The 17,810-nt window shown below is 33.6% G+C and overlaps 1 protein-coding gene and 1 pseudogene across 1 annotated transcript; one reads left to right on the top strand and one right to left on the bottom strand.

Moving 5' to 3' along the window:
- Positions 1 to 1,726: 1,726 nt before the first annotated feature.
- On the bottom strand, positions 1,727 to 4,510 carry LOC113043491 (coiled-coil domain-containing protein 34-like; annotated as a pseudogene).
- Positions 4,511 to 7,420: 2,910 nt separating this feature from the next.
- On the top strand, positions 7,421 to 17,271 carry LOC113042852 (cAMP-dependent protein kinase type II-beta regulatory subunit-like). The gene is made up of 11 exons (XM_026201840.1): positions 7,421 to 7,601; positions 7,990 to 8,049; positions 11,452 to 11,504; positions 11,631 to 11,714; positions 12,666 to 12,772; positions 12,853 to 13,006; positions 14,004 to 14,105; positions 14,236 to 14,310; positions 15,381 to 15,449; positions 15,569 to 15,704; positions 15,783 to 17,271. Exons 1-11 carry the CDS (start codon positions 7,421 to 7,423, stop codon positions 15,914 to 15,916), a joined length of 1,155 nt encoding a protein of 384 aa, XP_026057625.1. The 3' UTR covers positions 15,917 to 17,271.
- The last annotated feature ends 539 nt before the right edge of the window (positions 17,272 to 17,810 follow it).

Genomic DNA, 17,810 nt, shown 5'->3' with positions numbered 1-17,810 from the left:
TGATTCATAATCTGCACACTCTACTGGTAACGTTAACACTACTGACACCTAGTGGTAAGTATTAGTAACGTTACTGGCAATTACAAATACATTCTGTCAGTCATTAACAATAATGTAAGATTTTGTAAGAAAAAAACTAATTATAGTGCCATTAGTTACAAGCAATATATCTTTTGTCAAATAAAGAAACCAAAAAAATCTCAGTGCCATCTCAGTTTCTGTGAACCTAATCCTGAAATGTAGAAAACACAGAGGTACAGACAATGCTACTGTGTACAGACAGACTTGAGAGAGTGAGAATTATATATATAGAAACTTTTAAGTGCCCACTTTTATGTTTACGTTGTGCTTAGGCTTTTTGACTTTACATGCATTATATAAGTTACTTTGGAATAATTCAGCACATCTCAGAAGATTCAAAAATATGATTTTAGTCTGGAAAATATGGTGTAAATTATTTTGTGGACCCATTTTCTTTGGTCCTGAACCCCAGATCGAAAACCCTTGCATTATAGTATATTGTGTTTTTTTTTAATTATTATTATTATTGTGCATGCAGATAATATTTAGGCACACAAACACTTGACTATTGCATGAATAAAGAATACCATATTTAAGAATGTTATGCTAATTACAGTTGAAATAAAATTGAAAAAGCTTAAAAAGTGAAGCTCCAACAGGTGAACATAATGTGTGGACCCAAGTAAACTAAATTGTTTGTTGTTAATTGTTATCCACTGTATAATGCGTGAAATTTATTAAATTTTTATGTTTTCCCGCTCCGAACTCCCGAACTGACTCAAATGATTCGCGAACCCGCTTTGAACTCCCGAACTGATACAAATGATTCGATCTCCGAAATGATTCAAATGATTCGCGAACCCGCTCCGAACTCCCGAACTGACTCAAATGATTCGCGATTCCGCTCCGAACTCCCGAACTGACTCAAATGATTCGCGAACCCGCTTTCAACTCCCAAACTGACTCAAATGATTCGCGAACCCGAATCATAGTCATGAAGATAAAGAAAACTCTTTGAATGAGAAGGTGTGTCCAAACTTTTGGTCTCATATATATATATATATATACATATATATATATATATACATACATATATATATATATATATATATATTATAAACAAAAAACCTTAGGGTGGTAGTTTTTGTTTGCACATATTCATTAGCAGCAGGTATACATACAGAAGGGAAGGCTGAATTCCCTGCATCATTGTCGTGATTGGTCTGTCAGCTGACAGATGTGGTGTAATTGGTGCTTCCAGGATTGGTCAAATCTGATGCACTTCCCATAGTGAAATACCTCAATCATTTTATCATTTTAACATTTCTTGAACAACAAATCAGAATATTAAAAGGAGTTCTGAAGGAACAGGTGACACCAAAGACTGAAGTTATGAAGCTCATAATTGATCTTTTCATCACATTAATTAGTTATATTAAAATAAACTGAAATAAAATAAATTATTATTTTACATTATAATATTATTTCAAAATATTACTGTTTGTTTTGTATTTTTGATTAAAACAATTCATCCTTGGTGAGCAGAAAAGACTGTCAAAAATATTTTACAAATCTAACTAAAAGCTAACAAAGATCTCTTTAAACAGATGGATATGTTGAAATGTTTGAATGGAACCATTTAACTCAAATAATGCTAGGCAATTATTGCATTTCCAAAGATGTTTTATTTGGACACAAAAAAATAATCTATATTCCCTAGTTAGCAAACATTCAAAGTCAAAATCATAACCGACAGATGAGGAATCTGCCATCTACTGATAAATCCATCTCACAGATGAAATCAGGCCTGCAGACACACAAACCAGCCTCCTGGTGGATCTTCTCTTATGTCGAATGATATCAGTCTTCTGAATCTGAAATACCTGCTTGACAAAAGGCTTCAAGTCTTTAGATGAGGTTATAGCAGTCTCAGACCAGCAGAGGTCAGTGTCACCGTCTCTTACACGCGAAGCTGATCATGTCTTTAGGTCTGTATGTGAGACAGGGGGTCGACTGGCTCTTTGGTGGTCCTGGGGTTCTCTTACGGGTAGAGCTTTTCCTCTGTGTTTGCTCTTGCTGAGGAACATGAATGGGTTTCCATGGAATAGGGTTGACGAAACTCGGAGCTGGATAGTTCACATTGTTATAGTTGCCTGAAAGTGATCAAATTAAGTTTGGCTTTGAATCTCAATGTTGCATACTTGCCAGAATTTACAGTGTGGATATTTGTGTTTGATATTATGGAAGTTTATGTCCGCCACAGAATTTAAATAAAACTTTTTTTCTATCTCACAATTCTAAAGATTCTTTTCTCTCTGCTCTGAGAGAAAGTAAATGTGAGGCGTAACTCAGAATTGTGAGATAAACTCACAACAGCAAGAAAAAAAAAAAAGTCAAGTTAGTTTCCACCACAGAAGAAAGAAATGTAAAGGTAAAATGCATCTTTTTCTATCTCACAATTCTGAGTTTTTTAACCCACAATTCTGAGAAAAGAAAAGTCCAAACTGCAAGGAAAAAAGTCCGAATTGTGTTACATAGACTCTTGCATTGAATTCCAGATATAAACACAGAGTTGTGAGATATAAACTCACAATAGCAAGAAAGTTAAGCTTGCTTCCGCCACAAAATATATATATATTTTTTTACAATTCTCATAATTTACCAGTGGCCGGGGCCTATGGTCGCCCTTCACACATTTTTCAGTGTTTGTGATGCACAATCTGCTACTAGTTAAAAGTCTGGATGCACCTGCTTATTCTTATGATTATTTTACCGTTTCTAGAATAAACCTTAAGTTATTAAACGGTACGGGAATTTGTTGCTCACTCACCGGCTGAGGATGCTGATGACTGTCGGCTCAGTTTTCCTTTTGTTTTTAAACTTCAAGCCACTCTTTAAAGCTTTCCTCTGCTTTTTCTTTGCGCTCCCTCTCTTCTGCTTCTCTTCTGGCTGCCTCTTCCTTTTAAAGAAACAGTTCAGCTAAAATTGTAAATGTTATGATCATTTACACACCTAATGAGAACAAAGTTTTGAAAAAAATCTACATTTTCACCAGACAGACTCACCTTCTCTTTTAGCTTTCTCTCCGTTTCTTGTTGCTTCTTCTTTCCGCAGCCACTCCTTATATTTCTCCTGAGCTTTCCTTTCAATCTCAGCACGTTTTTTCTCCTCTTGAAGCTGTTCTTTGCTCTTCTGAAACTCTTTGGACATCCTCTCTTTCTTTTCCTAAGTACAAAGCCATAGTAAAATCATGAGAAGGGGGCTTCAGGAGATCAGACCCCGTTCTAAAAATAGTACTAATAATAATATATAATAATAATAATTTGACAATGAGTCTATTTTCTGGGAGTTTTACAGAGATCATTACCTGTTCTCGTTTTATTTCCAGCCACTCTTGAATTTTGCAGTCGTTGACAACTTTCTTCTTCTGTTGTTCTTTTTCCACCTCTATCTGTTTTTCCATCAGCGTGAGCTCCTGAAATACAGACCTAATATTTTACCAAGGTTTTACCATATACTGTGATAAATATGACAAAAACTATTGATTTAAATACGTTTCCACAAAACTAAAAAATTAAAGCAAAATAAAAAAGAAATTATTTACTTTTATAACTTAAAAATTAGTAAAAACATAATATTTATTTTTTATGAAATACATACTACAATACTGTTTAAAATACATTATGTTTTTGAAAGATAGTCTATTATGCTGACATTTATTTGAATAAAAAAATAGAGTAAAAACAGAATAATTGTTGAAACATTATAACAATTTGATATAACTTGTATTTATTTTTATATATTTTAAAATGTAATTTATTCCTTTGATCAAAGCTTTATTTACAGCACCATTCCTCCAGTCTTCAGTGTCCATGATTCTTCAGAAATCACTCTAATATGCTGAAGAAACATTTCTAATTATTATCAATGCTGAAAACAGTTGTGCAGCTTTATATTTTTGTCATATTTTGTCAAAATATCCTTATACTATAATTACTAATGCAGTGGTGCATTTACCTCCATGGCTTTTTGTTGCTTTCTGGTACGCTCTTCTTTGGCTTTATCCACAATCCACTGCTCCCAAGCACTCAGTTTGAACTGCACATTTGACGCTCTGTCTTCCAGGCCTGTCGTGTCCACCTCATCCCTGCAAATAAGTTAGATTTGGACTGGTGTGCTGGTTTGCTCATAGTGTGAGTTTCTATTTCTGTTACTCAGCACCGCTCACCTGTATGGAGAGTCTGGTACGACGACTTCACTTAACGTGGTGGTGATGTGTGAACGGGCCGTGGCTGATCTGATTCCGGTTCGTCCTCTGAAGCTCAAAGCTGTCATGATAGATGGGTGACAGCAGCGAGGACGTCGAGTCTCCGGTGGACTCAAGGCTCCTGCTGCGCTGCAGGACGCTGCTCGGGGACGCTGGGTCTGGACTTGAGCGGGGTGGAGGTCAAGCTCTTGGAGGAAGAAGATGGAAAGGTCGACATCATCAGCAAACCTAAGGACACAAAAACACATTAAATAAAACCAGATCCCCATGAGAAAGTACTTTTGTGTTACCATGGTACAATGACTGCAATACTATAGTACTTCTATATATGTACCATTGCAATTACATTGGTACTTAACACACTATTAATCAGAAATTATTGCTAAATGTTTACACACACAAGGAATTCGTCTTGGTGTTAGGAGCTACCAGCAAAGAAAGAACAAACATAGTGCAGAAATACATATAATTAAGGTAATAAAACACCAATAATAATAATAGAATAACGAAATAGGTACACAGGTGCCATGTCCAAAAGCAGGGTAGATGTATCGATTTGGACTGCAGACATGGTATGGTTTAACCTAAGTTACTGGACATATTTTAAAAAAGTTTTTTTTTTAATGATATAGCAACTAAACTATGCTAATTTTGAAGCAGAGTTTGTAAACAAGTTTCAAGAGAACTGAACGTATATTTGTGTTAACTCACCTACAGCCTGTTTTTAAAAATACAGCTGCACATTTCAACACTTTAATGAGTTTTAAACTGCTAAATTAGATATAAGTGTATCGTCCGTTTAACTAACTCACCATTTAATCAGTTTAATCGCACAATATTCCCGTTGAATCGCTTTTGTTTTGCTTTATTGTTCCGAGCGGCTTCCTCCGTCTAGCTCCGCCTCCTCCTCCTGAACCCGCCCACTCAACACGTCAATCATGCCAATCGTGAAAAACGATTGGTTGCGCCGCTGTAACCGTGTACGCTGATAACGGAAGCCTGTTTCCTAGCTACGAGGGTGTCCGCGTCATAAAACACGTAGAAAGCACGCGTTTATTGCTTTATTCTTTTTATCACTATCGATGTATTCAGAATAACAACAGCTTAACATATAGTGAAAAAAATTAAATTAAGACAAAAAACAAATAAATAACTAATAATAATAATATTTAATAATTAAAAAAACACATCAAAGACGTAAATATGATTTCTAACAAAACTGCATAATATTTATCCAAGTAGCTTTCAGCTCTCTGCTTTTTTTATTATTAGTTTAGTTTTAGTTAGTTTTATTTCAGACAGACATTCACAAGAATACTTTTCCGTTAAATTCTTTCTTGCTGAGATTATACGAACTCATAAATAATAGTAAGAACTACACATTTCTGAAGGACTGTGATCTTATATTTTTTGCTGATTGAAGCATCTTTACTTCTGTATATTTCCCTTTGCTCTTTTAATGTTGCCTGTTTTCTTTGCAGTATAACATGGCTTCCAAAATCCATGATCAGTGAAAGATTATTGGCATTATTGTTTACAAATTTAATAGAATACATCCTCAATAATAACTGATCAATAATTAAATAAAGAAGATTCATATAATATTGGATGATCTGTTTATTTACTTAATTTACTTAAAAGCTCCAGGAAAGAAGGAAGCATTGTTAAGACATTTATGTAAACAGTTCCCTAAATATAATAGCGTCTCCTATTTTATGAATAAAATCATTTCAATGTGAAATGATCGTCTTTGAAAATGATCCTATTTGGGAGCAGGCCTTGCACCTTTATATAACAACGATCAAATTGCTCCCAGAAGGTCAAACTCTGATACTTTCCAATTTTAAAATGTATCCATGCTTAATAATCTCAACATAATCAGCTCATATTTGTCGTCAAACGGGATTAACCAGCAGCCCATTTAGTCTAATTCTGCCCGAGGTGTCTGTTTATCCATTAACTTAATTATTTTGAAAGCGTCACTCTGAAGAGGCACAAATGAATATACAACACTTTGCCTCATACCATCTTCTGCATTGAATCTGTATTACATGATGCAGTTTATGTATAGAGATGGTAACAGTATATATTAGAGGAGACTGGGGCTATTTGTCACAAAGGAAGCTTGTCAAAGTCTGAATTTAACTGCCATTGAATTTAACAGTCAGGCTGGGGTAATTTCATACTGTATTATAATTTTATATAATGTTTATATACACATACATACTGTTCATTGTAATTTTAGTTAATATAATATTGAAAATACATATTTTATATCAAATTATATTATTAAAGATTCAATTGGACAAAATGAGGGTTTGATTTTTATTATTTTTTATTTTTTTAGCTTTTTCTATTTTATAATTTCATAATTTATTCTCTGTCAGAACTGACATATACAAAGAATTAGAAATGTATACACTGTAAACTGCACGGTTGTAAATAATAAATCTTTATTTAAACAATTAAAACTTTCTACACTTCTACATCTGTATACAATACATTATTTAGGATGTGTTCAATTTATTAATATTTATATATTTTATTAGTCAATTTGTTGTGGGCTACTTAAGGTGACTTTAAATAAATCTTGAGAAGTATATTTAAATGAGAAAAAAGGTGTGACAACTAGCCCCGGTCTTCCCTACCATTGTCCTGAATGATTTCCATAGACATATAGTTCTGTGCGATATTTACATAGGCCTACACTTCAGTGTAGCGATTTGAAATAGGATAATAATATAGAAACGTGTCCGAAAACGTCACAATGCTATTGTGCAATCGCAGTGGTTATTTAAGAGCTCGCGTTGCGTTCTAGCTCATCGCGTCGCGTGCGCGTTCATCCTGCTGCAAACCCCAGGTTGCCGGTTCCCATGGTTTCCCGCATCACATGCGCGGCTTTCCTTACAAAAAAGATGCCAGCTCTTGAATTCCCTGCCATTTTTACGCCTGCGAATTAGAGGACGCGCTCGGACACGAGAGGAAACAGACGCAGATGGTGGAATAGTGAGAAAATCCGTCGCTTTGCCTCTGCGGATCACTCTTCTCAGCTGACGCGGCGAAACGGGACCGACTGCTTGTAGCATTGCGCGCAAGATCGGGCCGAATTTTGCGCACATTTCACCGTCAGGAATGAGTATAGAAATCCCCGAGGGCTTGACGGAGCTTCTGCAGAGCTTTACCGTGGAGGTCCTGAGGAACCAGCCGGCAGATCTGCTGGAGTTCGCGCTGCAGTACTTCACGCGTCTCAGGAGACGAGACGCGCGGCGGCGTTCGGCAATGAGCACAATTCAGCCGCGCGAGCGGGGAAGCCGTACTTCACGCTTAACTGGCGTTAAATTTATTTTTTTATTGCACTTCCCGTTTTTATCCTCTAAATGTTCTAATTTAATTGCATTTCTTATGGAAGATCTGGTCTTTATTCATAAAAATGAAACTAGGCCGTGTGTGCATTAGGACAAAAATTTGGCACTAGGCCTTTTGCTGTAGGCTATTATTCTTTTTTGCATGCAAATGCGTTGGGTTTCCATGAAGATGTGTGGCGTTCAGAGGGAGTATCAATTAAGAGGCAAACGTTTTGATTTGGTAAGGAAGAAAGATGATTCCTGGAAGGAAACTATCCATCTAGGCCATTAACTGTGGCATCTTGAATTGAATATTTTATAGGCATTAATATTCCATTTTTATTGTAGTGCACTGAGTAATTTTTCTTCCTTTCCTTTCAGCTCCGGTTATCAACAGATTTGTCCGGAGAGCTTCTGGTGAGTTTGTCATTTTCTGCCAATGCAGCTCACGAGTAGTAAAGGAGTCAGTTTCAGTAATATGATTACCAACTCCTATTTTAGGTGCATCTGAATTCATTATCGGGTTCCTAGGAAGAAAAACTGAACAAAATTTAGTATTTCAATCCAGTACATTCATCACAGAAATCACATCTGCATAAGAGCCTTCTATGAAGATTTATATTGTTTCTTATATACTTTAGTCATTTATTGCTGAACCTGATTTTGTGGCCAAAGAGAACAAAAAGAAAAGTACAACCAAAACATAAAATTGCTGAAAATGTTCTCACCCTGAGGTCATCCAAGATTAGGATGAGTTTGTTTCTTCATCAGATTTGGAGAAATGTAGCATTGCATCACTTGCTCACCAATGGATGTGAATGGGTGCCGTCAGAATGAGAGTCCAAACAGCTGATAAAAACACCACAATAATCCACACCAATCCAGTCCATCAGTTAATTTCTTGAGAAGAGAAAATCTGTGTGTTAGTAAGAAACAGATCCTTAATTAAGATTTTAAAACTTAAAACCACTTTTGGTCAAAATACAAGTCCATAATCCATAATATTCCTTTCTCCAGTGAAAAAGTTGTTTAGTCTGAATCAGGAGCGAAATATGCACAGATCAAGCACCGTTTACAAGTCCAAAACTGTTTTAAATATGTTGGGTAAGTTTCACTGGAGGAAGCGTTAGTATGGATTATGGACTTGTATTTTGACCAAAAGTGATGGTTTAAAGTTAAAATGTCTTAATAAAGGATGTGTTTCTTACAAACACAGCTTTTGTCTTCTCAGGATGTTAACTGATGGACTCTATTACTGATTACTTGTGGATTATTGTGATGTTTTTATTAGTCGTTTAGACTCTCATTCTGACGGCACCCATTCACATCCATTGGTGTGCAAGTGATGTAATGCTACATTTCTCCAAATCTGATGAAGAAACAAAATCATCCTAATCGTGAAAGGCCTAAGGATGAGTGCATTCTCAGCAAATCTTTCATTTTTAGGTTCAGGGCAGTTACTTAAAATTGCCATCTTCCCACAGAACATCTAGTTCTGGTTAATGACCTTGCATTTGTGGTCGTATATTGCCTTTTTGTTTTGTTAACATATCACTTACTCGTTTACCGCTGTCACTGAGTGAACGAGAGAGCTGATGGTTTAACTGGCTAATGGAAGATCAGCGTTGTTTGCAGAAATAAAGTGTTTTAGAAGCTGTGAAGTTCTGTCTCTGGTGGATGGCTATAACCCACAAGTGAGGACGGATGGAGGGATTTTAATGTGCTGTGCTGACAGACCGCACTGAAATAATAGGAAATAAAGTCTGATTGTAATGGAGAAAACTAGAAGTCTGGTGGTCAGGTAAAAAGAAATGAGTTTACAGTGCCAGGAACAGAAATGTATTCGATCTTTAAATTGATGCGATACTGTAGATAAATCGTTTTTAACATATATCTGTCAGGCACTTTATTGTAATGGAAAAAGGCTCGTATAAACTCAGTGTTAAACGTTGTTCCCCATCTGGTTTATTTCATGTCAGGTTTGAACTCTGAGACTGAGATCAGACCAGATGTGATCAAGAATGACATGAAATGTAGACTTGCACTAAAAGTTCAGGGTCAGCAAGGTATTTTTTTAAAAAGAAAATAATACTTTCATTTGGAAAGTATGCATTAAATTGATAAAAAGTGATAGCGAAGAAGCAATGTTAAAAAATATTTAGATTTCAAATAAATGCTGTTCATCTGAACTTTCATTTCTTTAAAGAATCCTGGAAAAAATGCATCATGATTTCCACAAAAATTTGAAGTTTTTTTGAAGAAAATGATGCTGAAAATACAGATTTAAATCACAGAAATAAAATACATTTTAATATATATTCATATAATAAAGATATTAAAAAATAATATATATATATCCCAATATTACTTTTTTTACTATATATTTGGTCAAATAAATGAGTTTTCTTTTAAAACATTTTTTAAAAATCATTTTTTTTAATGATAGTGAATGTAGTATTGGATAGAGAAATGTAGACAAAACACAATTTCTGTGATTTTTGTAGCATATCAGATGAGCTAAACACTTGAAATTTAGGAGCAAGTGTTGTAAACAGTCTGGAGCTGAGAGTAGATCAGTCTAGACGCTAGGCCCTAAACCTCAGGCTGGATCTAGACGGTGGAGGTCCTGGTCTTGTCTTCTCTTCTCTGCGCTGGTATTTATAGCAGGAATAGTGGAGGCGTGTGGGAGAGGAGAGCATGTTGTTTTGAAACCCGTATGACGCTCTTTCTCCTGTAGAACAGAAAAGGAGATGTTCAGCAGAACATCTGAGCTTCTTCATTTCATCACAATGAAATAACACTGTGAAGTAAGATAAAAGTAGCATTTACAACTCATGATGTGTATCGATAATTAGCTTAGCTTTAATTTTATAGTTTCCTTCTTTTTCTTCTTTTTTTTTGTATTTTCGTTACGTGCTTTCGTAATTTTATTAGTTTTTTTATACGACCATTTAGGTTCAATTAAGGAATTTGAAGTGCTTTGTCATTTTTGTCAGTTGTTTTCTGGTTAATATTACAATTTAGGTGTAATTTATTTATGTCAGTTTTAGTTTTCTTTATTCATAATTTTGTTTTGTGCTTTTGTTACTAGCATATTTTTTAAATGTAAAAAAGTAGCATTAATTATTATTTCAATTTTAGTATACATTTAAAAATATATATATTTTTAATTTTATTATTTCATTCTAAATAATAATATTAATGTTTAATTTATTTTTATTTCAGTTTCAGTTTTCATTTTTAGAATTGTATGTGCAGTTTTAATCTTCTGCTTTTAATGTCAATTTTAATCTTCATTTTTAAGTTCAGTTTATTCATTTCAGTTTTAGTATTCATTTTTTGCTTTTGTCTTTTTTTTTTTTTTTTTTTATAATAATAATAATAATAATGTTTAGGTTATTTTATTTTTACTTATTTTAGTGAGCTAATTTTAGATTTGATTCGATTTGATTTGACCAAATTTGAGCTATTATTCACTGAAAAACCTTCTTCCATAGCTCTTAGAGTGACACTATATTTTCAGGTTTGTAAAACATCTCCTTTTATGTTTAACTAAAAAATCAAAAGTCATTATTGTCTGAAATAACACGAGGATGAGAATTTGATGCGTTTCTAACCGTCCATTGAAACAGTGTTTGAAAGTAGACATTAAGATTCAGATGCTGATAAAATGGCGTGTTTTTATATGAACAGGCTGTATTTTACACACAAAGGCTGTATTTTAATTGCGCAGTAATGCTTTGTCTAGACAGGTTGGTTTTATTTGTTTCCGACTCTAATCCTGCTTCCGATTTACTGAATTCATTGGTCTCTGGACAGTTTGTGCGGAGGCGTACAACCCTGATGAGGATGAAGAGGAGAGAGAACCCAGGGTGAGTGGCCTCTTGAAACCTGCTATTGAGAGAGAGAGAGAGAGAGAGAGAGAGAGATCCTCCTCTTTTATGCATTTCTGTGGCATCTGCTGCACAGTATCCCATCATGCTTTGCTGTGCCTTCAGGTCACTCACCCCAAAACAGACGAGCAGAGACAGAGACTACAGGAAGCCTGCAAAGACATCCTACTGTTCAAAAACCTGGACCAGGTACGATTATCAACCGTTTGTGAGAGAATAAAATGCAAGTTTTAGCTCATTTGTTTTCAGACAACCAATAAGATTTTTTTTTCAAGCTACAAAAAAAAAAAAAAAAACATTTTGGAAAAATTATATTAAAACAAAAGTTACAATTTGCATTTGAACTTCAGTAATGTTCGAGATTTTATATTTATATATTTTTCGTGTTCTTCCAAACCAGTGAGAATATTATTTTTTTAAGTTTTCAATAATATTTTTGAATTAGCTTTTATTTTTATATTTTCAGGTTCTATTTTCATTTTAGTTTTTTCAGTTCTAGTTTTAATTTTAAGTAGTTTTATTATGTCCTTTCGTCATTTTTATTCATTTTTTTCTTCCTTTTCTATTTAATATTATAGTTTACGTTTATTTATTTTTATGTCAGTGTTATAAAAGTTTTAGTTTAGTTTTTATTTAAAAGGCAGTATTTAAATTTAGATTTTTTTAAATAATATTTATATTTTATTTTATTCCAACTCAAAAAAAATAAATAATAAGTTTTGGTTATAATTTAGTTAGTTATAATTATCTATAATTTGAGATACTATAAGAGTTTTTAATTAATAGTTTAAATTAAAACTATTTTTTTATTATTTTTATTTATATTTTCTTTTCATTTTAATTTGTTAAACGTTTTTTGTTGTTTCCGTTTGTCATTTTTTAATTCATTGAAATATAAAATTAATGAATTATTTAATTTATAATTTTTTATTTCTAGTATTCTATTTAAGTAATACTTCCTTTTATGGTTTTAGTTTTAGTTAACTATAATAACACATGGAACAAACCCAAATGTGTGCATTTATTCACCTGAAATCTGTTAAATATCTCCTTTTATATTTGACAGAAGAAAAAAATCTAATTAGCTGAACTGTCCCTTTAAGACAAGAAAGGCTCATTTTTTGTCCTCCAAACCAACAGGAGCAGATGTCACAAGTCTTGGATGCCATATTTGAGAAGGTAGTGGTGACCGGAGAGCACATCATCGATCAAGACGACGATGGAGACAACTTCTACGTCATTGAGAGGTATAAATGATCATCTTTGGATCTCAATGCTGGAGTTTAAACCTCTCAGACGTCGAGATCTCACTGTGTTTCTTGCGCAGAGGAACGTTTGACATCATGTTGAAAGTGGACGGCATCACGCGGACCGTGGGCTCTTATGACAACCGTGGGAGTTTTGGAGAGCTGGCCCTCATGTACAACACGCCGAGGGCCGCCACCATCATCGCTACCTCACCTGGAGCTCTGTGGTGCCTCGTGAGTCAGTTCTCTCTTTATTTACCATGATTATTACCTTCGGAAGCCAGTTTGCTCCCCGGATTATTATTTTTTTTTTAAAGGTAGTTGTGACTTTGTATCTCATGATGCTGAAAAGTCAGAATTGAGATAAAGTTAGAATCTAATGATGTAAATAACTTTCTCACAATTCTGAATTCACATATATCTCGCAATTCTACACTTATAGCTTGCAGTTCTGAAGAAAACTGAATTGTGAGATTCTGAGAAACTCAGAATTCAGAACTCAGAAAAAAATGTCAGAATATGAATAAATCATGCATTTATATAGTTTATATGCATTATAATGTGAGCTGAAATATCTTTTTATCTCATTATAATGCGAGATAAATGTCGCAATGATCTTTAGAAAAAAAAAAAAATCTGGCAAAAATGAGCTTTCATAATTAAAATCATTAAAAATATATTTCTGTGAAATAAAAAGAAACATTAACTGAAATACAAAAAATATTTTGTAAAAAAATAAATCTATATATATATTTATAGACAAAAACACAACAATTTTAACTAAAATTCAAGTGAAAACATAAATAATAAAAATTAAATGCAATTCAAAATATTAACAAACTACACTCATAATAACGGAAATAAATCTTAAATATCACAATCATTAACTCACCCAAAACAGTCCAAAGTCGTACAACTCTTTCTTCATCTGAAAAAATAAATAAATACATTTTTTTTAATGATTTTGTATGAATTCAATGCAGTTGCAGTACATCATTTTATAAACTGGTTTCGGCAAGTTTACAGTAAAATTAAATGCTAAATATATCTAGTTTCTTTCTCCAAGTGCTTCTTATGTATTGTTTGTGTTAGAGCGCCCTCTGCTTTTCACAGAAAATACTGAAATTACAGGATTATACAGATTCAATCCCTCTAGTGTAAAAATTTTTTTTTATTTAAATATTATTAACTTATTTTATTTTTATTTAATTATTTGCTTAAATGTCTCAAGGATCGGTTGACATTCAGAAGGATCATCTTAAAAAACAATGCAAAGAAGAGAAAAATGTACGAGGCTTTCATCGGGACTCTTCCTCTGCTCACGTCACTGGAGGTTTGAACACATTCCTGCAACTTCTCCCAACATGCTGTGTGCTAACTGCATTTGACCGTTTGGTGGAAAGTGATTTAATGCATGTGCCGTTCTCCTGTTGATCTTAGAAATAAATGTGTCTTGTTTTCAGGTTTCAGAGAGAATGAAGGTTGTTGATGTTTTGTCGACCAAAGTGTACAACAGTGGGGAACAGATCATTGCTCAGGTCAGACAATTAGAAATGTTTTTAAAGTAATTATTATGGGTTCCTACAGTCATGAAAAACCTGCTAATGTAAAGGCCTAGACATTTCTTTTACGGTTTTATTTCTGTATTCATGCTGAGCACAGTTATAAATAATCAGATTGAGTACAATTTGGGAGTACAGAAATGAAAACAGTTGTTTTTTTATTACAAAATAATGTAAAACTAGTTGAAATTAATGGTTCGTCCAATTTTAGTAATTTGGGTATCTGTTATAATATGAATAATAATGTTATAATAATACAAGTAGTGCTGTCAAACGATTAATTGCGATTAATCACATCTGAAATAAATGTTTTTGTGTACATAATATATGTATGTGTACTGTGTTTATTTATTATGTGTATATAAATACACACACATGCATGTATATATTTCAGATTTTTTTAAATTTATTTATTAAATATATTTTTAAAATAAATTATGCGAATATAAAAATAGACATGGTAATGCATGTAAATATTTTCAAAATGTTTACTATATGTGTGTGTGTATTTATATACACATAATAAATATTATGCAGACAAAAACTTTTACTTTGGATGTGATTAATCACATTTAATCATTTGACAGCACTAAAATATAATCTAATATAATATAATATTATATAATATATAGTTCGATTTTTTTATAAGAAATTCATTATTTTATTAAGCAAGGGTTTATTCTTTAGAAATAAATACTTAAAATTAAATACATTTATAAAGTGATTTATTTGTCTATTTTACATAAATGCTGTTTTCTGTGTTGTATTCTATTTCTACTAATAATAAAATGTTTCTTGAGCAGCAAATCAGTATATTAGAGTGATTTCTGAAGGATCATTTGACACTGAAGACTGGAGTAATATTGCTGAAAATACAGCTTTGCATCACAGAAATAAATTTCATTTTTAAATATATTCAAATAGAAAACAGTCATTTTAAATTATAATAATATTTCACAATAATACTGTTTTTACTGTATTTTTGATCATATAAATGCAGCCTTGGTGAGCAGAAAAGACCACTTTATAAAACCTTGTGTTCACAGGGTGATTTGGCAGACTGTTTCTACATCGTAGAGTCCGGACACGTTAGGATCACCATGAAGAGGAGCAAAGTGAGTCAAACATCAGCAGAATCTGCACAATTCGGTTCATTATGCATCTTAATAAACCCATAAATCCTTCAGCTTAAAAAAGATTTAAACATGCATTAACATGACAATGTTTTTTTTAGTCGAAAAACGACACTGAAGACGAGGAGGTGGAGATCGCCACATGCTCAAGGGGTCAGTATTTCGGAGAGCTGGCACTCGTCACTAACAAGCCACGGGCGGCTTCTGCATACGCCATGGACAACGTCAAATGCTTAGGTAATGCATTATACATTAAATAGCAATGCATCTCAGCTGCACGGCGGGTCATGTGATCATTCACCTTGTGTTTCACAGTAATGGACGTGCAGGCCTTTGAGAGGTTATTAGGCCCCTGCATGGACATCATGAAACGAAACATAGCCAATTACGAGGAGCAGCTGATCACGCTCTTCGGGAGTCACATCGCAATAGAGGAGCCGAATGCATGAAATCAGTTAATCAATAAACATCGCAAACTTATAATGCAATGTGAACGATGAGAAGATGGTAAGTAGAGGCCCGTCATCATGGTGGAGAAATCGTGTTAACATAGGTCATAAGCTTGAAGTTATTGTTTTGCATTCACAGATGTGAAACTCCGGTGTGTGTCTATGATCTTGGGTTTTTTTAGATGTGAAAAGCCAAATGCGAGCACTTTCCTCCAGGGTACTCAAGGTTTATGGGAGATTCCTCATGGTTATTTGGTTTGGGGATTTGGTACCAGTGTGTTTATCTGAATCTTTCTCATTTTTTAAAAACTTGGTTTGTGTTTCTTTCACATGCTGCATCTTTTCCACACAAAGAGTGTGTTGTTATGCCATATACAGCACGGTAATATGTTAACATATTCTTTTAAAGCTATACTTCTGAATTTTCAAATCTGCCGTTGAGCATTTGTCAGTGTTTTCAGTATTAAGCAAATCATTTTTACTGCGAGCCACTATTTTTGACTAAACATGAAATGTGAACAGTAACTTATAATGAATTATGGACTACATGCCATGAGTTGGAAGTCAACATGAAAACTAAATTGAGCATATTTACTTAGAGCACATTAATAATGAATAAAAGTTTGTATTAAAAATTGCAATGGCTATAAAATAACATTTGTTTCACGTTGACTTTTATACTCAAGTTTCATTACATTTCCATAAGTTAGTAAACTTTCAAATTGCTTGGGAATACAATATGAAAGGAGACAGACTCAATAACGTATAAAAAATGAAAATGCAGTCTGAATATTATTGCACTTTGTTGCCAGTGTAATAAAAATACCTAATTTAATGGAACAGCTCAACCAGAAATTAAAATGTACTCACCCCCAGGCCATCCAAGATGCAGATGAGTTTGTTTCTTCATCAGATTTGGAGAAATGTAGCATTACATCACTTTCTCAACAACGGATCCTCTGCAGTGAATGGGTGCCGTCAGAATGAGAGTCCAAAAATGATTTTATCTAAATCAGGTGGATTACTGTGAAGTTTTTATCAGCTTTTTGGACTCTCACTCAGACGGCACCCATTCACATCCATTGCTGAGCAAGTAATGAAATGTTAAGTTTTTCCAAGTCTGATGAAGAAACAAACTCATCTACATCTTCGATGCCCTGAGGGAGCGTATACATTTACATCAAATTATCATTTCTGGGTGAACTTGAGGTTGAACAACACTACATGTTTTTAATTCCTTGTTTTTGCACAATCTTTTAAAGAAACTCCTCACAGTCACATAAGAATAGTTAATATAGGCATTGTGTATCTTCAGTTTTAAAATGGTGTAGCACATTTTTATTAATTGTTCTTTTTTTTAAATAACTATATCATTTCAAAATGAATTAAGATGTATTCAACATGCACAAATTGTACATTCACCTTCATTTCTAGATGCTCAATGACATTTGCGCTCTCTGAAAAAGTCTGAATGATTCCTCTCTTTTCCTGTGTATATTTTTGAGTTACGTTTACTTTGTTTCTGGAAGCTTTTGGCATTTTGATAATGTTCTTCAAAACACTTGCTTTATTCTTCATTTCTGCAGTATTTGGACACCGTTTTTTTTCTCTATCTCTTGATGTATGAGAAGTTTGTCCTTGTTGATTGGATCTTTTGCTTCACAGCAAGTCATGTGCATTACTAGTATTATCCATTTCTTCCTAAAACATTACTGAATTCATTACTGTCTACCTCTAAAATGAACAGCTTAGCCATCATCACCTCTTCCCATGTAGATCCCCACAGGTTTGTCTGTTGGTAAACTAACCTGTAGTAAATCCCTAAACCATATCTGTGTGTCAGTGTAACTTTACATCATTTCTACCCTGTTCACCCGGGGAGGGAAAGACTTTT

The sequence above is a fragment of the Carassius auratus genome, chromosome 25 (genome assembly GCF_003368295.1).
Source record: "Carassius auratus strain Wakin chromosome 25, ASM336829v1, whole genome shotgun sequence".
NCBI lineage: Eukaryota > Metazoa > Chordata > Actinopteri > Cypriniformes > Cyprinidae > Carassius > Carassius auratus.
This window is presented reverse-complemented; position numbering and strand designations above follow the sequence as displayed.

What these genes read in the sequence shown, in the direction of transcription:
- LOC113042852 (XM_026201840.1), top strand. Translation starts at nt 7,421, where the DNA reads ATGAGTATAGAAATCCCCGAGGGCTTGACGGAGCTTCTGCAGAGCTTT. An exon ending in TGTTCAAAAACCTGGACCAG is followed by an intron (nt 11,715 to 12,665) that starts GTACGATTATCA and finishes CCAAACCAACAG; the next exon opens with GAGCAGATGTCACAAGTCTT. An exon ending in CTGGAGCTCTGTGGTGCCTC is followed by an intron (nt 13,007 to 14,003) that starts GTGAGTCAGTTC and finishes AAATGTCTCAAG; the next exon opens with GATCGGTTGACATTCAGAAG.